The 21,888-nt window shown below is 39.7% G+C and overlaps 1 protein-coding gene across 2 annotated transcripts in view; it reads left to right on the top strand.

The window, feature by feature from the left end:
• CHN2 (chimerin 2) overlaps nucleotides 1-21,888 on the top strand; it is a 251,210-nt gene that overhangs the window by 219,156 nt on the left and 10,166 nt on the right. For both annotated transcript variants that reach the window (XM_054692443.1, XM_037509741.2), the window contains exons 7-9: nucleotides 1,417-1,494; nucleotides 16,163-16,247; nucleotides 20,101-20,274. In XM_054692443.1, coding sequence (XP_054548418.1) covers nucleotides 1,417-1,494; nucleotides 16,163-16,247; nucleotides 20,101-20,274 — 337 coding nt within the window. The remainder of the gene's footprint in view (nucleotides 1-1,416; nucleotides 1,495-16,162; nucleotides 16,248-20,100; nucleotides 20,275-21,888) is intronic.

Genomic DNA, 21,888 nt, shown 5'->3' on the forward strand with positions numbered 1-21,888 from the left:
TCTTGCTTTCAGTTCCCAAAACATTGATTTTACTGCCTGGAATTAGTAAGTTTTATCAACGCCAAGACAGAGTGATTGCCTCACTTTTAATGGGGAAACTGGGGACCAAACACCATGGTCCCTTAGAAGTTTTTTTTTTTGTTTTTTTTTTTATAAATTTTATTGTTATATTCCCCATACAATTGCAGCCCCCCCATTCTGACCCCAATCCCTCCCCTCCCGCCCCCACCCCCTAAAAGTGTCTCTGGTTCATAGTTTTTTGTTGATTTTGATTTTCACTTTCTTATAGTTATTCATTTTCCTGGTCCCTTATTTAAGTTTTCTAGATTCCTGCTATGAGTGAGACCATCCGGTATTTTTCTTTTTCTCTTTGGCTTATTTCGCTGAGCATGATCCCTTCCCAAGCTTGGACACTAACATTAGGATATTAAAGGTGTATCTTTTAAAAAGTAAACAACTAAAACTATGGTCTTAGTTATGGAATATTGTGTGTGCATACTGGGGGTTGTGTTTGGGAAAGAGAAGAGAAACTGGGGTTATGCTGGAGGAAGACAACCTGCCTCTTATTTCAAACTTCATAGAACTCAGAGCTAAAGTACTCTTCCTCCATGCCCCATTCAGCACTCAGACTGTTGTCATTTAATGCATGCATAAGAGTGAAAAAAAGCTTTCAGGTAGTAGGGCAGATTTAAAAAGAGAGAGAGGGAGAGATGGAGGCTTTATCCCTATAAGATTAAACAATCATCAGAATTTAAAGGTTTAGCCCAGGATGGGGTTTAGAGTCCTAGAATAATTGGATGCAACCTCAGGCTTTGAACAGCAGAGCTTGGAGTGGGAAGGGGTGTGTGTGTGTGGTGTGTGTGTCTGATATTGGTGAGGTCTCTCCTTTGCAATGTACTATGGCAGGAGGAATAAAGCCGCCAGCCCCGCCCCCCCCCCACCTCCATCGGCCCCTCCATGGCTGACTGGACGCAGCTTCTGTGGGTGACTATGCCCATGAATGTGTGCTATTGTTCCAGGCACATGTCGGCCTTAAGAAATAGCACAAAACAGACTCATCCTTATTCAGATACAGAGCCCCCTCCATCACTCCAACCGGCCCTTCCAGGTCACATGCCCCAGGCCTTGGCAGACAGGACGCAGCTGCCTCAAATCTGCTGTCTAACATTAGCCGCGGTTTGAAAACCCTGACAGCGTGCTGAGCTTACAAGGCTCTGCAGGGGAAAATAGATCTGGGGGTCGGGCACCATGTACTCCCAGGAACTGTGGCTAGAAAATGAGAAAAAGTGTGCTGTGGTTCGGAAGTCTAAGCAAGGCAGGAAGCGCCAGGAGCTGCTGGCCGTGGCCTTCGGGGTGAAGGTGGGACTGAAAGGCGCCTTTCTTTGGCCCCCTCTCAAACTCTTTGCCTGTTCACAGATCTCCTCCCTGGTCCGAAGGGCTGCCCTCACACACAACGACAACCACTTCAACTATGAGAAGACACACAACTTTAAGGTAAGCGAGCCCCTGCGTTCCTCCTTCTGTGAGAAAGGGCAGGTGGAGGGGTGCAGGGTATGGTTTCCATCTGGTCTCTGGAAAGTCATGAGATGCTACATTCCTCAGCTCCCCATGTGGAGCCACTCGCTTTGTACCAAATGAAACTGGAGACCTCTGAAAGCAGTCTGCTTGATGCCGATGCCTAGAAACACCCTATATGTATGCTAACTCCGTTCTGGACAATTGGGTCCATTTCCTTTTCATATTCCCCTGGTCAATGAAAGAAAAGCAGAGCATGCCTGGTCTGTGACATTTAGAGGCCTTCTGGTAAGTGCTGAGCAGTAATTTTCCTCTCAGAGCAGCAGTAAAGAATATCGCCATCTCTGAGCGGGTGAAAACAGCTGCCCATTTCACATGTTGTATTCTGTCTTTTGTTTTCAGTGATGCTAGTGTCTTTGGTTTATGTGTGGACAGCTGTGAAGGCAAACGATGACAGGAGACACCAGACAGTAGCTTTTGTTGCTGTGCTGGGTGCAGGGAGCTCCCTGGCAGCCTGATCCTGCCCACGAGGGCAAATGAAAGTATAGAAAGTTGGTGGGAGCGAAGGGAGTTTTCCCATGTGCATTTATAACCTGGAAATATGGCCATCTTCAGTCTGGCTCTGTCGGGTCAGGACGGCCTATTTCCTTTGCCCTCAGGTGTCGTAAGAAGGACTGGGAGGAGATTCTGGAACCTTTTGTGTGAGATGCTGTTCAGTGTAGGAGTCACTGGGCAGAGGTGGAGCTTTTACCCCAGAAAATGGATGATAATTGGGTACTTGGAGAGAGTGGAGATGTAGGATCCAGGAAGAATAAAAGAGGACACCAAATTCCTTTTTTTTTTAATTTGTTGTTTTACTGTTAATTTGACAAATCTGAACCAAAGTATTCATAATCTTTGGTACGCTTTGAAGAGAATCACACACTGTAGTTTTTGACATAACCATGGACAAGTAGAAAATTAATACTGCATAAGGTCTTAAAATATATCCACAGTGTGTATCATTATAATATTCATTCACTTATAAATTTGACTACATGCTGTTAATTTTTTTTCCCATTATTTTATTCAGGCAGGATTTATTCAAAGAAAGGCAAATTAGGTTTTTTTGATGGGGGAGGCAGTTACTACATTGGTTAATATAAAAGTTAAGAATTAATTGTTCTCTTATGTATACAAGAATGAATCTAAAAAGTTCTGTTAGTAATCCAAAACAGTAGCTCCAATTCTTAAAAATAGCCCACATGAAAAGGGATCAAATAGCCAATCTGTGGTTTCAAGGAACGTCTAACAGACTTTCCCTTTATGGTCAACAACCCACGTGACTGTTGGGAAGCGATAGTCCCTTTGTCACAGGTGACCAGGGAGCTGTTTATCCTGTTGCTTTCCAATCCCTAAGGACAAATGTGTGTCTATTAACTATACAGTCCTGATAGTTTGGTCTGTTTTCCCTGCTTCTGTTTTTAGAAAGTCAGTGGCCCCAGGCTTTCTCATACTATAATTGAACTGAGGAATGGAATTATTCAGTCCTCCACATTTAGCCTTAGGGTGAAGAATTATGTTATAGAGGTTCTCACAAGCTCTTGATAGAGCCAGAGGGCTAATTTAGAGCATAAAAGGCCTTTAGACTTTTTTCTCTTTGCTGTTTTCTCTCTTCACCTTTTTTTTTCCTTAAGAAAGTGCTTTCTAACTTTTGGCAGAAATCCCTGATTCTTTGCATCCTGTGGTTGCTCTATCATGAATGGGAGGGTAGCTCTTTTTGGACTTGCAAATTCTTTTCTTTCCTCTTGAAAATTTCAACTCCTTGGGGTTTAAGATACAATTGGAATTATGCCCTACCAAGGTAGGACTTTTCATAGATAGCTTCTCTCTATATATGCTGTGTCTGAGCTTGTATGAAAAACTCACAAGCACATTTAATTGATTGAGACTTCCAAACACCAATTTCAGTCTTTTTAATCTTAGAGTCAGAGAACAGACAGGCTGTTGAAGAGGAGTACACAGTCAGACAGGGACGAACCTCTTCCATGTTCAGAACAGACATCTTTGAGACTTACCAGGCCCTTGAGTAGCTGTATCACTCAACTGTGGTTTTCAATGGTACTGTTCGTGCCACGGCCCTTAAGAATGAGTGTTGGGGGAGGGTGGTTCCCTCTGTCATTGCTTGCCCCTCCCACCCCTCACCAATGCTCACTGGAAACTTTGCATGGTCTTTGGAAGAATATTCTAAAAGTAGGTCTGCAACAGAGTGTTTAACAACTCAGCACTGAAATAGAAGAAAGGTCACTCTAGTGAAGGGTCCCTGCTGCTTAGTTAGTGTAATTTTGTCTTGATTTCACACCTATTTTTTTATGTTGATGTCTACTAGGCTTTCTTCTGAAACTTCTTGATTTATATTTTTATTTGAGGATGTGGTGTATATAAGTGTTCAACAAGAAGGAATAGTCACATTTTCATGCTTTTCAGCAAATAAGCTTCACTCAGCCCCATCTGAACACTCACCTGGAGGGCACACCAGAGACTACAACCCAGCAGATTGATGCTTCATTTGATAACAAAGATTTCTTGGCCCCAGTCAAGACTATCCCCCCAATCCCAGATAAAAGCCCTAGCCTGCTCTTTCCAGGAATTTCACCAAGAGAAATGAATAGAAACTCTCAACACTACATAAATTAGGAATTCCATTCTTGCAGTCACTGTTTCTGAGTGCATACCTCCTGTCCCTGCTTTCCAACAAAGCATTCCTAGGAAAAGCCACAAAACACAAGCTTTTGGATTCCAATTTTGAAATTGCCCTTTATTTCATTTAATAATTATGTACTTTTCAATGCTATATGCAGATGTAACTGTTGCTAATTTAAACGCTAAATTCTTTGGGATTACTTGCACATACTAGGCTCTAAGAGGTATTTGTTGAAGGGATGATGAAATTAACAGAATGCTTTCTTACATGTGGAAAAACCTCTGTGTTATTTAACATGATTTGTTGTTATTTTACATCTGCACCTCTGTTCAATTGACTTGGAGAGGCTCTTTCCTATAAATGGAATAGCTCTCTTCCATGGTCTGAATAACACCTTGTACCTGAGCTCTAAAAACCATCAAGCCAGTTAATCCCAGAGGCCCAACAACCTGCTTAGCTGTCCTACCTTCCCCAGACAGTGTGGGAATGAAGGAGCCGTGTCCAGGTTGGCACTCTGATGTGATCTTTGGCAAAAAACTTAACTATATAGCCCAGCCTCAATTTCTTCATCTTCAAAATGGAACTTTTTTTAGATTTATTTATTTATTTATACAAGCACTGGGTACAGTCAGAAGCGCGGGAGGGTGAGAGAATTCATCAGAGCCAGAGTGGGGAACAGCACAGGCAGACTGACGAAATACACTGCTGAGGGGAGCAGTGGGCGGCAGGAGAGGTCTGCGTGCCATGTGGGACCCTCCTCCGGTGGCCTGGGATCGAACTGGCACTGCACAGGCTGCAGGCAGCTTGGCAGCCCAGCGCTCAACCACTGTGCCACCAGGGGAGGCCCAAAATGGAACTATTTTAAGGTTTAAAGAATATATGTAAACCACCTATGATCTCTGGATCTCAGAAGTGTTCATTTAATGTTAGCAACTATTATTATCTTATTATTCACCTTTTTGTCTCTCATTGTGATTGTCTGCCTGCATTCATTTCTAGCCTTACTTCACTAACTAGATGTGATTTAAAGAGAAATGAAAGCTCATTCTAGGCACAGCAAAAGACAGGAGTGAAGACATGGAGTCAGAATGAGGCAGGAGAGACTAGGGTGTGAGGGAGAGACCATGGGGAGAGAGACACCCAATTCACATCACTGCAGAAACCCCAGTGTCTAGAGCAGGACCTAGCCCCACGCAGGCTGTTATATATAACAATGGCTGCAAGCATGAGTAGCAGGTGTTCCATGCCCTGTCCACCTAAGATCATCTCTCTCCTTACTTCCCACCTCATAATGTGCCCCATTTGTGGCTTCTTGCACTTGTGCATGGAATACACATGCACATACATGTGTCTTTGCCGCCAGCTCCTTCTAAACATGCTTTCACACCCCATAAAACCATGAGGGTCAGAACCAGAAGTTCAGGAGGCTGAGAGTGTCCTGATGTCCCTCTTGGGATACCTGTACAGGAAGTGGCAACACCATCACTTCCCAGTTTGTGGCTCATCTGTGGTTTATGATAGGTCTATGCCTATCATTTGATGTTTGCAGTCTTATCAGAGTAGTTGTCTTTTGCTTTGGAACAAGAGTTTTTTGCTTCCTACCTGCAAACCAACCCCTTTTCTCTTCATCCTCCTTGACCTCAAAAAATATATTAAAACTTCATCCCTTGTATTTAGCCTATCTCACATCCCAGCAGACTTGCTGTGGCCCATCGCCCTGTCCCACCCACCTTGTCCCACTTCTGTGACCCAGGAACAGCAGCAATGACTGTCACACCTGAACTTTGGCACAGGGAAGCATCGACTCCAGAAATGGCTGTGGGTTTTATTTTGTTTCTTCTGTTGAATAAACAGAAAGGGCTGTTTTGGCAGAAACCAATCTGGAAGAAACAGCTCAAAGAAAAGGCACAATTCTTTGCCTCTACTATAAACAATGAGGGATTTAGTGTGAGGCCAGAATAAATAGGTTTGGAGATACTGAACTTTAGGAAGAAAATAGGGTTCCCAATGAAGACGTCTTTTTGATTACCTCCTCTATAGCCTAGGTCCAGTATTAAAATTATTAGAAACTCTTTATTTTCAAGTGATAGAATCCCTGGAATTGTCTTGAGTACATAAGAGGCTGTTAGACAGGAAGATCTCAGAACCCCAGGGACCGCTCAGAACACAGGCAGGAGAAGAAGAGGAAACTCCATGTACACCTGGGCCCAGTTTCCCTTCTCTTCCTCACCTCTCTCCCTCCCTCCCTCCTTCCCTGCCACTTTATTGCCCTTTATTGTTCTCTGGGTGGTAGGCTCATTGTTCTCTCCCATCCTGGGCCATATGGCCTGCCAATAATGGCTAATGATAACTCCCTGGTTTATAGGTTACAAAACCAGCCACAAAGTCCCAATTCCAATTTTCCATAGAAAAGTTGAACAGCTCACTTGGGCCAAAGTGCCTGCCCTGCTTGGGTAACTCAGGCCATGGAGCTCATTCCCGTAAGCCTATAGATGGCAGGACGCCTGGGGGCTGAACAGTGTCCAGGTTACATGTGAGAAAAGGAATTCTCTAGGACAGCCTGGAGATGTCTGCTCTAATTCCTTTCTTCTGGTTTTAAAGAATTCCCCTGGAATTTTCACATCAAAGGTTATTCTCTTTCCACTGAGTTCTGTTTGACGTAAATTGTGAAGTTTCTCAGAGGCTAGATACTATTACTAATATTTATTTCTGCAACCCTAAGCACAAGTTAGTGCTGTCATCTGTCTGTGCATAAGTAAGAGTCTTTATTCTTCTGGTCAGCTTTTATAATGTGTGCCTGTAGCTGTTGTGCCATATTGCAACCAGGAATAGCCCTCAGCAAAATTGGAAGTAAATGTGGTTGGTCTCTGACAAAAGCTCCAACTTCTCACATGGGTGATGCCTTCTCTGCCGCCAGCATCTGACTGAAAACTTTTATCTCCTTGGCATGTGCTTATGTAAATATTGGGACACTATCATTGGGATCCTTTAAAAACCAGCAGAGCTGGGTGAAAAGAACAGGCATTCACTACCAAGCATACAGGGGCTTATTGCTGTGGTCACACACCAGGGAAGGGGCATGGCCTAGCGGTTTCACAAATGTAAATCATCGGCCCCGATATCAAGTGTTTCACTGTTATTAATTTATATTTAACTTGTTTTTCTCCTGCCGCCCGCTGCTCCCCTCAGCAGTGTACTTCGGTCCTTCTGCCTGCTCTGCTCCCCGCTCTGGCTCTGGTGAATTCTCTCACCCTCCGCGCTTCTGACTGTACCAGTGCATGTATAAACAAAAAAACAAAGAAAGAAAGAAAGAAAACATGCCTCTATATAAAAATAAAAAAAAATAAATAAAATAAATATATTTAACTTGTTTTATTCCAAAGAACACATGACTCAAAGAAACTATTCTATGACTAAATGGCTGATTCTGGCCTTTGAAATCAGAGAAACATGCCTTTTATGTTTGGTGGGGAGGGGGACAAAGCACCAGTGATGACTGTACATATTAGTTGGGTATTTTTCAAAGTTCTAACCAAAGAGGAAGCTATTAGACAGTCATTCTTTTATGCAGCGAATATGGGCTGAGACTGACTACCTGCCAGGCACTGCCAGGTGCTAGAAACACAGTGGGGACATAAGATTGTCAACTCTTCCTCCACTGACTGGTTCTCAGCCAGAGTGGTTTTGCTTCCCAGCGGACATTTCACATTGTCTGGAGACATTTTTGATTCTCATGACTGGGAGATGCCAAGGTAACCTAATAGCGGCCAGGGCTGCTGCTGACATCTGCCAGCGCCCGGGCAGGCCCCACCGCAGAGTGATTGGTCACTATCAGCAGTGCCCAGGCTGAGAAATCTTGTAGTAGATATTGGGGCCCCTGGCATTTTTGAACAGAGAAGTATCAAAAGAATGTTGATGCTGATGGCTTATAAACCTGAAAGGAAGTAAGCTAGCTAGAGAATATGTCACTTTATGCAATGGCCAGGGTCCCAAAAAGCTCTGTGGCAATCGGTGTTTTTGATATTAAATCCTGTTTGAAATGTACAGCTGCTGAAGAGACAAAACTGAGGGTGAGCCGCTCTATGGCTAAAGCCTGTTCTCCTGCAACATCTGCCGAAAGGCCTCTCAGGAAAACCCTGTCTGTGTCCAGACTGAGTGATGCCCCTGGGCTGTTTTTAATTCCATCTGAAAAGGTTCACTTCAAGGTCAGTATTTCATCTGATCCTGCAGGAGGGAAAAGTCCAAAGTTTAACCTAATTGCTCACAAAACTTCAGTGTCATAAGATTATGGGAAATGCTGTAGACTGTAGGAAAAACCCTTAGCTGAGGTTAGAAGACCAAGCCTTTCACCTCGCTGCTGACCATCTGTGTTCCTGTAGACAAGCTGGCCTCTCTCTACCCCTTGAGTTGACTCTGGGCAACAGCTGGATTCCATGATCCCCTTAAAGGCCCAGCAAGTTGTAGCTAGAAGTGACTTTTGCCACCTCCAGTCCCCTCTTCTATATACATAAAGGAGCTACCTTTGACCCCAAAAGTTATTTTCAAATCAAAGCAAAAGAATCAAGTTCCCATATTTAATGTAAATGATAACTAAAGTGATGCCGTTTTAGTCCATACCAGTGGTTTGTGTGTGGATTGTGTACCCCGGCCTCCGCTGCCACCCTTCCATGGGTGGCATTTAAAAACTTGAGGAGACGTTTGTGGGTGTTCCCACTGGGGAGGAGAGTGCTACTGGATCTAATGAGGCCAAGGATGCTGTTAAACATCCCACAATGCACATACTTATCCAGCTCAAAATGTTAATACTGCCAGGGTTGAGAAAGCCTGATGTGTAATGATAGAAAAAGCAAGATCTCTCAGCCATAGCACATTATAAATACCACTTTCTGTTTCTTACAGTCTAGAACCCGGGCTGAGCTGATTATATACTTGGGCGGTGTCTGCATTCACCCCTCAAAACATACTTGTTATAAAACCACCAGGGAATACCGCCTTCCAGATTCAGCAGATGTGAGACAAATAACATCCTGCTCATTTAGAAACAGCTAAGTCGGGGGATAGTCGCTAAACGCTTGAGATTTTTCTGGACAAGGCTTCTTGCTCTTGTTTTTGCTAAGTGGCCATTCCTGGGCTATTTGTCAAACGTACCTTATCTCCTGTAATATCATCTTTTTCTTTTTGGTGTGGTTTTTGAATTCCAGGCAGACCAGGCCCACTATAATAGTCTTGGACAGACATTCTTCCTGTCTGGGGTATTTTCTTCCTGTCTAGGGTATTTTAGTTACTGCTCTAAAGATTTTAAAATGTTGCTTTACTGAAAAGATACTCTTGAAAATCAATAAACTTCAGAGAATGGAAAAAGCTGATCAGGGACTTTTCAAGATATGTGGTATTACATTGGGAGAATAGACCAACTCATCCCTAAATAAAAGATTACCTGGGCATATACATATAGCCTACTATCTGGAGAATTTCTATGTGGACCCAGAAGAAAATTGAATATATCGGCCCTGAAGATAAACAGTGGCCCATCACAAAGAGGAAATTAGGCAGTGGGCCTAAAATAATGTTTAACTAACTTTATCTTCCTGTCTGTCCCCATTTTTCTTTATTTCTGTGGGAATGTGTGTTTGTGGGGACTTTCAGAGCTATTTGCTAGTCACTGTTATCTGCCTGCATTTGTTGGGCTGGAGATATGCGATTGAGAACAGTGAGGATACATTGATGGGAAAGGATGCTAATAAACATGGGCAAGGCTACTAAGCACTAAATGCAATTGCATGCTTATTTACTTTTTAAGATACTGGCCAAAAAAGTGAAATTTTAGAAATTCTGTCATCTGCATATCCTGTATTTCCTGAAACATTCAGTAGGCCAGTTTCTATTTCATCACTGTGTAGTAAACACTGCAGCTACTCTTATTTCTCAAGAGAAGCATTGATAGCAGGCAGTCTTAACATTATGCTGACTTCAGAGGAAATTATTCTAATGTTTCATCTTTAAATATGTTTAGCATGTATATTTCTAGATACCTTTAACCAACTATTTTTAGGAGTGTTCTCTCTACTCCTTGTATGCTACACAGTATTATTATTAATGAATGTTGAATTTTGATCGTTGATACTCCAATTTTTGAAATGTTTATGTGGCTTTTGCTTTTGTTTTGTTATGTGGTGCGTTCTGGTAATACGTTACCCACTTCAGAGCCCTGAAATAAACTCTTCTTGGTCATGACATTTTTAAAATATAATGTTACATTGGAAGAATTTTTCTAAGGATTTTTATATTTATGTTCCTAATTGAAATTAACCTATAATTTTATTTTCATGTACTGTTCTTATTTGTATTGCTTTTGATCAAGATTATATTTGCTTTATAAAGCAAATTGTGAGCTTTTCTTTTTTGTTTCCCCCTCTGGGATAGTTTATATTGGCTAGAGATGATTTGTTTCTTTAAGATTTGATGAAACTTAATACAATCATTTGTTATCAGTAATTTGAGGGTAGATGTTTTAGTGCAGACTCAATAATTATTTAACAGTTATAATTAAATTTAGGTTTTATATATTACTTTGATTCATTTTTGATAATTCATATTTTTTAAGAAAATTATCCCTTCCATGTAGTCTGTATTACATGTATGTATGTGTAATATATGTGCATATATGTACTCTGTATTACATATATATGTAGTCTTCTGTATTGTTATTGTATCTTATTAATGTCCATTCTTCTGTTTGTGCCTTCTTTATTGACCAATCTTTTTAGATTTTTTTTAAAGTGCCTTTCATTTTTTTAATCCTTTTTTTATATTTCTCTTTTCTCTCATTATATTCTGCTGTAATCTTTACTATTTTTTTCTTTTATTCCTCTGTTGGTCTTGCTTCCTAAATAGTATGATTAGTTTATTCATTTTCAACTTCATTTTCTAATATATGAATTTAAAGTTTCTGTGTCCCACAAAGAATTTTCTTTTTCAATCCGAAATGTTTTGTCTTTCTAAAAAAATTACCAAGATTTCCTCTTAGCTGTATTTAAAGCATAATTTTAAATTTCCAAACATTCTGGGACTTGACTGTTATTTATTTTTAATGTTATTGCTTTGTAGTCAGAATATGATCTCTATAGTAATGATTCCTTTTTATATGTTGAAGTTTGATCTATGGTCAGATTGTGTAAATGTTCCATTTTTTTTAAAGAGTTTGTACTCTTTAAATTTCTTGGTATGAGAGATCTTTTACATTCAGCATATTAAATATATAATAATATATATTTGATCTATTATTTCCTGTGAATGGACATTAAAATATTTGTTATTATAGATTTGTTCATTTTTCCTTATAACTTTTCATTTTTGCTTTGTATTTTTAAGATCATGTTATCATGTACATATTAAGCTCAGAATTCTTATTTCTTTATGGTAAAATTAAATCCCTAATTATTATATAATGACTCATTATTACCAATAATGTAAACATTTTATATCAGTACATCTTTTTTTAAAAAAAAAAAAATATTTATTTATTTATATAAACACTGGGTATAGTCAGAAGTGTGGGAGGAGAATTCACCAGAGCCAGAGCAGGGAACAGAACAGGCAGACAGATGAAATACACTGCTGAGGGGAACAGCGGGCACGGCAGGAAAGGTCCGCATGCCACGTGGGACCCTCGCCGGTGATCGAACCGGCACTGCAGAGGCTGCGGGCAGCTTTGCAGCCCAGCGCTCAACTGCTGCACCACCAGGGGAGGCCCAATATCAATACATCTGTTTTGGATATCTGTTGGCTAGCACTTACTGACTATATCTTTTTCCTGTACTTTTAATTTCAGCAATTTCTATCACATTATGTTTAAATTTTTCTTGCAAAAGTTTTTAAAATACCTGAAAACTGTCTTTTCTTTGATGAGCTAGTCATGTGTTTATTTATAATTAGAAATATAAAAGGATGTTTATTCTTTTTCCCTCTTTACAATGGGTTTTTATTGTCTTGTTTTTCTCCTTTTCTACTTTTTATTTGACTTGATCAAATCTTTATTTCTCTTACGCATTTTTTAAGTTTATGAATTCCATTCCACTCTGTGTACACTGAACACAATAATACATGCAAAATTGACTTAAAATTTTCTCCAGTTAATTACTTTATTTACCTCCCCCTAATTATAAGTACCTTAGGATGCTTTATAATTCTTTTAAGCCTCTCTATTCTTCCATGTCATTTTTTACCCTGTTTTTGAGTTCCCTGAAATTAGTCATCTCTTGTTGCTATTGTTATTTACATGCAGGGCTTGACTAGCGTGACCCATGTTTCCTAATTTCACTCTCACCATAGTTTCTTGAATCCTGTCCTAACCCACTAGGTTCATTTTGCTTCGTGCAAAAGTATAATATCCCTTCCTATTTCTTGGAGTGAGGATCTGTAAGTGGAAACTCTTACCATTTGTTTGAAAGATCTTCACTCTTACTCTTGAATGTTTACTAGCTGGTAATAGAAGTCAGGTTGGCAGTAATTTTCTCTGAGAATTTTGATGAATTTGTCCATCATGTACTAGTTTCCTTCTCTGAGAAGTCTGCTTTTGCCCTAATTGTTCTTTTGGAGGTAACCTGGTTTTTAGGGTTTTGCTTATCTTCTGGGATTCTGCAGTTTTACTATAACCTAAATAACATAGATTATTTTTTATTTATCTTTTTTGAGATTCATTTAGCTTTTCTTTTCTGCCTTTTACTACTTCTGGAAAAATCTCAACTAGTTTCTTTTTTGAATATATACTCTAAACCCCATCATCTGCCAGCTTCTCAATGTCATCACTTTCTTACTTCTCTCTCTTCTGCATTGCCAGTCTCTTTCATGTATTACAACAATCCCACTGACAATTCAACATGCCCTACTATCTTTCATATTTAAAACAAAATTCTTCCCTTGATTCCTTATCTCCCCTGAGCTACCTTCTTTCTCTGCTATGCACAACGGAATGGGATTTCCTAATGAAGCTGCCTACACGGTTCTCTACTTCCATTCATCCCATTTATTCCTTCAGTTCCTTGAGTATGACCTGCCCTTGCTAATCCTGCCCTTGCTCTTGTCAATATTGCTAATGAGTTCCATGGTCTTCCAATGCGCAGCATTCAGTGTTTGTCCATTCCTTCCCTAAAATAAGACTTCTTATTAGGCTGCTGAATTTTTTTTCTCTCTTGGTTCTCTCTAAATGTTGGAGATTGTTCAGAATTGGGCTCTATTCTCTTTATTTTCTACTCACTATCACTCATAGATTTTATCCACACCCACAATTGTAAATACCATTTATGTATGAGATGACCAAATGTACACCCCAACCCCACCCCTCTAATCTATTGAATTATCTGTGAATTCCTGTTTGACATGAACACTTGGACTCTTAGCAGCATTTAACCTTAAGCCATACAAAGCTGAGTTCTTTTTATCTTATTAAATTTTATTAATTTGTCACTTGTCTACATAACTGTCTAATTTGGGGAAATATTAATTCTTGGACTTCTCTAAAAACGAGTGTCTTTTCTATGTCAGCAAATGGCATCAACATCAACTTGATTTCTAAAACTGGCATCTAGGAGTCATTCCTGGTTCTGCTTCCCTCAAAGACTTGACATTTATTTTATTATCAAGCCCTATATTTTCTGTCTCCAAAATATATCTCACACTGTCAATTCCCATCTTCACTGTCAGTCAGCATCCTGCACTGGGCCTCAGTCATTTCTCAACTAGAAGAACACTGCTAGCTACTTTCTGAATATTTACCACTACTGAAACACTCATACCCACTTTCAACACAGTAGTCAGAGTACCTGTGAATATCTTTTTTTTTAATCTTCATCCTACTTTTTTAAAGTTCTTCAAGAACTTCCTATTAGACCTAGATTATAATGAAATTCATATTCATAATAGAGCCTTCAAAGTCTTTCCTAACTTCAACACTTTCCCCCAGCCACCTCACTCCTGGAGTTCTGGCTTCCCTGGCTGCTGGTTCCCCAGTCAGACCAAGTTCTTTTGCTCCTTCAGAACCTTTATAGATTCCTCTGCCTTCCTCTCCCCAGTAGGACTGGCTCCTGTTCCCCCTTCAAGTGTCTTGAGTTCACCTTCCAAGAGAGGACTTCCTGACCACTTGGGGGTGACATTGGGCCCCTCATCAATCTCCCTGGTGACAGCCATATTTTTTATTTTATAGCCCCTTCCAGGCCTCTTTTTTTCCCTTGCAGTAGTGTTATGCTACGTATTTATTTTTAATGACCTTGCACTTTCAGCAGCATATTAACAATCAACATTAGTATCATAGATAACCAGCAGTCCCTTTAGCACATTTCTAGTAAAATATTAAGAAACCTTTGATTACTAAATTTAGAAAATGTTCAACTTTTCATAGGAAACTTTATTGAGGAATTCTTTGAGTATCAAGTTTAATATGAGTGGGCCTTAGAATGAATCATGGCATTTGAGCCCATGAGTATACAAGTGCTTCCCTGGATAGGTCTCTGCCCCACCCCCAACAAGGACTGCTTCGTCACAACCTAGTGGCATTTCCTTGCAGCTCAACAAGGAATTGGTAAAAACAATTCTGAATGTCTTCCTTATTGTTCTCAAAGCAGAAAGAATAATGGGCAGCTTGCACATGATAAACTGGAATACAAAAAAACTATTAAAACTTAATTTTATGCATGGTCACAGTGCTCCTTTTGATTTGCTTACTTTCTCCACATTATAAGTCTGTGAGTTTTATTAGGAGGGAACTAGGTCTGTTTGCTTGGCACTCTATGTATGCTCAGTTGCTAGCAGGTGTGAATAAATACATATAATAAAGACAAATCTTAGACAGTGCTCTTTGCTCTTAAATGGAACTCTGGTGAGCATTTTCCCAAGCTGTGACCATACTTGTCATCCTAATATTTTTGTTAAACATAAATAGTATACAACCTGTTTTTAGAAAAATAACAATGTGTGCATATCTTTTATTTATTAATGGAGTATTAAAGCTTTAGAAATCCTATATAATGCCTCATCATTCAATTTTGTAAAAATTCATAACCTTTTTAATGTAGTCCCCAAATAGACTGTCTGAAGTGGTTTTTATTTGCTTCCAAGGAGTCCCCTAACTCTACATCTTGAAGCTTATTAAAGCTAGAGAATATATATTTTTGTTTTATTTTGCTTTTGCTTTAAATCATGCTTTATTTAATACATGCCCTAACACAGGAGGACTTGTCCCTGAGTAATTAGACGTAAGATGATCCTATTCTTGATATTTAATCTGTTAAATTACTTGAGGGGGCACCAAGAAGACTGGCACCTGGGCCAGCCAGAAAGGTCTTTCCATTTACACACACATAGACCACGCACGGCCTGCTAAATATGGGCCTGTCTCTGGGGAAGGCACTCGGCTGGAACTTATTGGCCATCTGCACTTTCAACCAACTCTTGCTTTTTAAAAAAAAAAAAAAATTTTTTTTTTTTGGAAGTGGCTGCAAGCTTTGGAACCTTTTAATTATCCCATAATCATGTCTTATTTATAACTGCCTGGATCCACAGATGGGGCTTGTTTGTCAAAAGGACAGTGGAATTGAGTTCTGCCTCTCAGAGCTCGCTGAGCTAAATGCTAGTTGTGGCCCTGGGTTACCTTAGTTTTGTCCATATAGTGACTTGTTTTGAGGGGTGAGAGGCTCATTCCTGAGCTGACTACAAGGCCCTGTAATCTTACTGTTTCTCCACATACCTTTCTGACTCAGGCCTAGGGAATGGAAGCTTGGTGGAGGATTTGTGAAGATCAAAGTACATTTTCTTCAGGTCTATTTGCAAATCCCACTCAGTGGAAAGAAAAGTCCTGTTGAGGAATGCCCACTCTCACTCAGCCATTGTTTCTTGATTTCCTCTATTTGTTTCATGTCTGAGTCACCTGCCTCTAAATTTTCTGACATTTTTCTTCTCTCTGGATCACAGGTCCACACATTCCGAGGCCCGCATTGGTGCGAATACTGCGCCAACTTCATGTGGGGACTCATCGCTCAAGGGGTCCGGTGCTCAGGTAGGTATAGAACGTTTTTTGTACTTTCCCATTTCATGCTGAACTCAAGGCAATCTCTCTAGAGCTGGGGTATAGGCCCAGATTAGCTTTCAGGAAAGTTCACCACATCTCTATGCTTCATGGAGTGATTGTTTGCGAGAATGAAGGAATATCTCATGTTTATGCAAGGAAAGAAAAAAAATCCAAGCAAGTGCATTTCCTTAGGCACCTGCCTGTCTCCCCAAAATAGGCAATAGTCCCTACAAGAGATAAATTCCAGTGCAATTGCATAGAATAGAAAAGCCACACTTCTTTCTCATCCCCACTTTATGACAGACAGGAAGACATCAAAATGAAAACAATGGTGAGCATGTACGACATAGCAGGCAGTGAGCTAAGTACTTTCTATTCATTGTGGCTTTTAACTTGACCAACCTTTGGAGCAGATGTAATTATTCTCCCCATTAAACAGGTGAGGAAACTGAGGCTTAAGGCTCATTGTTAATTGCCTTTGGCCAAATAGGAAGTGGTAGAACATCGACTTGACTCCGACCCCATGCTCAGTATTTTCTGCCATCAGATTAGTCATAAAACTGCACACCTGCATCTCTTCAAAACACTTTACAACACTAGGTGTTTTTCTATCTGAAACGGGAGGCATTTATCTATTGCTGACAACGCACGGCACATCTTATTATGATACATCTAACAAAGTAACAGAGTTGCCAAATTAATGTGTAACCAGGCTTCCAGATTCATCTTGCCACACTTTTTCTGGCAAGTAGCTATGGCTGGGAAAAAGAACAACCTCCTGTGTGATTGATTGGGTTTCTACCAGATCCATGACTGATTTCTTCCTTGCTAGGAGATGATTTGTGTTAATTCTTATACAACATTTAAAATAAAATAGGTTAGTGGTACTACAATATGATGACCTAGTTCCTCTTACTGCCCATTTTAGTTCACAAGATTATGATACTTTAATCCTTTCTCTGCTCAGACCAGGCTTTCTTAGCTTCTACTGTGTAGCTACAGCAGTCAGTAGTCACCATACCTGGGTGGGTCTACTAGTTCTCCGGTAAGCCTAGACTCTGCCTGCCCTCAACCCAGATCCCCGAAACAAGTGGTAATCATAGGCTCAGAGCAGCCTCTCTAGAAATGTTCCTGACACCCTGATGAACCAAAAAGACCAAGTTACAAAGAATCTCAGTTCAACTGCTGAGTAAAGAGCTAGAATATTTGAATTACTCAGGGGTCATTCATTCAGCCTGTCCAGATTATACCTACCACAAACATCCCAAATTGTTGATATTATCCAATTTCAGCAGGAAATTGTCCAAAGTCAATATTATGAGAACTCGGATTCATATTGGCTGGGAATAGCAGCTTTCACTGGGATAAAAGGATTTTTTCTTGTTTTTTTTTTTTTAAATAAACTTACGCGAAGGCTATAATGTTAGTATTCTCTAATGGCCACTATTTATCCTTGTGTTTTCTCTGAGCAGTAGGAAGACCTGAAACTAACCATTAAAGGATAGGAAGATCCATCATTGCCTTTTGGTTACATATTTTAAATATTTTTTTGAAGATTTATTTATTTATGCATACAAGAACTGGGGTGGAAGCCAGAGGTGCAGGAGGTGAGAGGATTCACCAGAGAGAGTGGGGAGCAGAACAGGCAGATCTACTGAAATACACTGCTGAGGGGAGCAGCGGTCAGGGCAGGAGAGGTCTGCTGTGCCATATAGAATGCTCCTGCCCGGCCAGGGACCAAACTCATGCTGCAGTGGCTGGCAATAGCTTGATAGTGCTGTCTTTAACCCCTGTGCCATCAGGGAGGCCCCATATTTTAAATACTTTTTAACCTGGAATTTATAATAAATACTTTTAAATACTTTTTAATACTTATACTTTTTAACCTGGAATTAATAATTTAATTTACTGCATTAGTTGCAGAAACTGAATATTTTTGTCATTAAAAATCTTCATTTTAATAAAATATCAATATTTAACTCTATGTAAACATTGTTCCTTCAGATCTTAAAATAAAATTTATAAGGAAATTAAAAATGAAATTGTTATATGATCCAGCATTTCACTCTTGGTATATAACTAGAGGGATTGACAGCAGGCACTTGAGCAGATTTTTTTATGAAAGGTTTTTTTTTCATGTTCTTCTATTTTTAAATTTTAAAAACATTTTTATTGAAGTGCCGTTGCTTTATTTCCTTGCTAGTGTTTTGACAGTATAAAGTTCCCCTCTCAGGTAGCTTTCCTACCACTGAAGCACCTGTAGTCCTCCACCATAGTCCACTGTGCTCCCCCAACCCCTCTATTCTCATTCCCCGCCTTCTGGATGCTTCAGATCTGTGGTCAGCTTTCAAGGGTTGATTTCAATGTTTGCCTTTGTCTGCTCCTTTGTTTGGTTTCTCTATTTTCCACATACAAGTGACACTATGTGGTATTTATCTTTCTCCTTCTGGCTTATTTCACTGAGCATAATCCCTTCCAGCTCCATCCATGTTGCTGGAAATGGCATGAGTTTATCTTTTTTGATCACTAAGTAGTATGTCATTGTGTATGTATGCCACACCTTCTTGATCTTGCCACATCTGTGTTTGGGCACTTAGGTTGTTCCATATCTTGGCTATTGTAAACAGAGCTGCACGGAACATAGAATTGCAGGTTTCCTAAATTGATGTTTTTGTGTTCTTTGGGTAGATACCTTGAATGGAATTGCTGAGATAACTTAGTCAACTGACATTATATGAGATTCAGAAAATCATCTACAATCATTATTTTTGATGATTTACAAAATTTTATTTTACAAAAGTTTAGATCCCTCTAATCTTTGGTATAGTTTTTTTTTTTTTTTATAAAGCAGCTAACTATAATACACACGCACGCGCACCCACACACACATACACAGACAATGTTGTTCTTTAAACCTAGAAAAACAAATATTAGAAGGTACCTTGTTAAGTAGGTAGTATATCAACTTTGAACAACTTCAGCATTAAATTTTCACTTTCCAGAATATAGGCTATGATGCTCTGTTATTGTTAGAGAAATTCCATCAGTGGATACCACCTGCTAACAAGGCTTTTAGTGTGTTCATTGAACTTAAAAGCACCTTTTCAGCTTGGATCTTGATATGAGCTTTATAAATAATTACTCTAATCCTCCCATTACAGGATATTATTATAAATTCAGTTTTGGAAGATGAGTAAACTCTCAGGTATTCCCTCTGGTGTCCAGTTAGATATTATTTCCACTCATAGGTGTCTAAATAAGGTAAGCTAAAAGAAAAATGTCCTGTTCGTGCTGCCCAGCAAGAATGAGGGGAGTGGAAACTGGGCAACCATCCAGGAAAGGGAAAGAATATGGTCTTGGGTCCCTCTGAGCAAAAAATTCAAGATTACTGTAGAGAGAGGAATGTCTCCCACAAAAGGACTATCAACAGCTTCAGAGAAACCACTAGCAGAGTCCTAGGTGCCCTTTTGAACCACAGCTAACTCTGGGCATCCAAACCTAAAAGCCAACATGAGGACCCAGAGGTTTCCAAAAAAGGGAAAGCAATATACAAAACACCTAGCTAATTACCTGAACTAGCTCTTGTGAGATGTTCTTATGGTCTAGCAACAGAGAAGGTGTAATGAAAACAGTGGACTTATGTAAGAGTTTACTGAGTAAAAATGGATTTCATACACATCTTGTGGCATCACCTCTGGTGGAATTATGGAATGGAAGTGTCTTGAAATTACAGCAAACCCTTGGGTGTTTTCTTTTCTTTCTTTTTTTTTGGTGACAAATAATTTGTGTCTGACTTTGTCAAAAGGGCCAGGCAAGGCTAATGTGGCTTTCTTGTTTACAGACTGTGGATTGAATGTACACAAACAATGTTCCAAGCATGTTCCCAACGATTGCCAGCCTGATCTCAAGAGGATCAAAAAAGTGTACTGTTGTGACCTCACAACACTGGTGAAGGCTCACAACACACAGAGACCCATGGTGGTGGACATATGCATAAGGGAAATTGAAGCAAGAGGTTTGTGAAAGACTCCTTATTATATTGTTGCATTTTATTGTTACTATTTTCAAGGAAGCTTTATAATTGTCAAATTGACTCTCCACTGTTGTTGGGAAATGACCTGTACACCAACAAACAACCTGATCAAGCATATCAATTTCTATTTCCTACATAAACCATGTATGTGATGCATTCAACACATGTTTGCTAAGCCTTTATAATGAGCTACTCACTGAGGATCTAAAATTTCAGAATTCACCTTTAAGAAATTCACACTGTCGTGTACAGAGTCAGGGGGGCAAATAAATGTGCACAGATATATTAAAGCACTGTGGAAGTCATGGAGGAAGACTTATTTTTCCACATAAGACCATATATTTCTAATATGATTTGTCACTGGTTTATAAAGCTTTAAAAATCATTTGAGAACAATTCAGAAAGGTTTTATGACACAGGTGAGGTTTGAATTGAGTCTTAACACATGTTCCTATTAAATAAGAAGTTGATCACATGTATTACCTGCCAATTAGAAATTCACACTTAGTATCATTTTTGTTTATCTCAAAGAGAAGTTAAAAGATTAAAAATACCTATACAGTGAAAAACCAAGGCTGCAAGGAAGATAGAAACTTTTTAAGGAATAGGTTCTTTATATTTTACTTGAATGATCTTTCCTTTATTTATACTTTGGCCATTCTTCAGTATCAAATGTTCAGTGAGCTACTGACTTGAGTCTGGTTGAGGAGAACCTGTATTGTTGGCTGTAATGTGGATAATCAGGACATGCATAAAGCCCAGAGGCTTTAACCATTTTTGCTGTGTAGGTATCTGCTGACCTTGGTACTGTATCTCCAGTGTTGTGTCCATACTGGCTTAATACATTCTACAGGTATTAATGCATTGGCCAACAAAACAAAAAGAACATTATGACTTGTTATGCAAAGCCTTTTAGATATAGGAAATTACTCCTTTTCCATGAAAGTTGTAAGCTGTGGCTATTCTGTCCCTTTAGTTCTCGTTCATTTAATCTCGGGTTCTAAGAAATGTCTCTTGAGTTTTGACTACTGTGTTTGAGATCTGGTGAATTGAGATCTGGTGATATTAATACAGGGGCAGAGCTGGGTAAGATTTGAACATGGGTGTCCTTACGCTGGATGAGTGGCAGGGATACGTGATCTTGACTCCATCTGTATAGAGGGCAGTTTGAGGTCAGCCTCTCCAGAACCTGCAGTCAGGGCCAAGTATAGGTGTGTGTTTCTGTGGAGAAGCCGGGATCATCCCATATTGCCCCTCATAAAAGACAACTGCTAGTAAGAGCAAATTTACCACCACGTGTGATGTCTAACAGGCAGCATAGCACTCAGCATGCCTTGTATAGGAGCTACAGTAGCACAAATTAGGAATTTATGCAAGGACAGTCACAGTGAAGGGTTTAGAGCTATAGGTATTGGAGACGGCACATCTGAACAGAACCAGAGAAAGGGCGGGAAGAAATTTACATCACCCATCCAAAGCAAAGTTCTTATTGTTCCTCAAATGTTCATTGATATCCCTTTATCTCTGTGTGACATGAAATAATGAAGAGATCATAAGTTTCAATATTCCCAGCCCTGTTTCTCATTAGCAATGGTA

Source organism: Talpa occidentalis, unplaced genomic scaffold (assembly GCF_014898055.3).
Source record: "Talpa occidentalis isolate TD23 unplaced genomic scaffold, MPIMG_talOcc4v2.1, whole genome shotgun sequence".
NCBI lineage: Eukaryota > Metazoa > Chordata > Mammalia > Eulipotyphla > Talpidae > Talpa > Talpa occidentalis.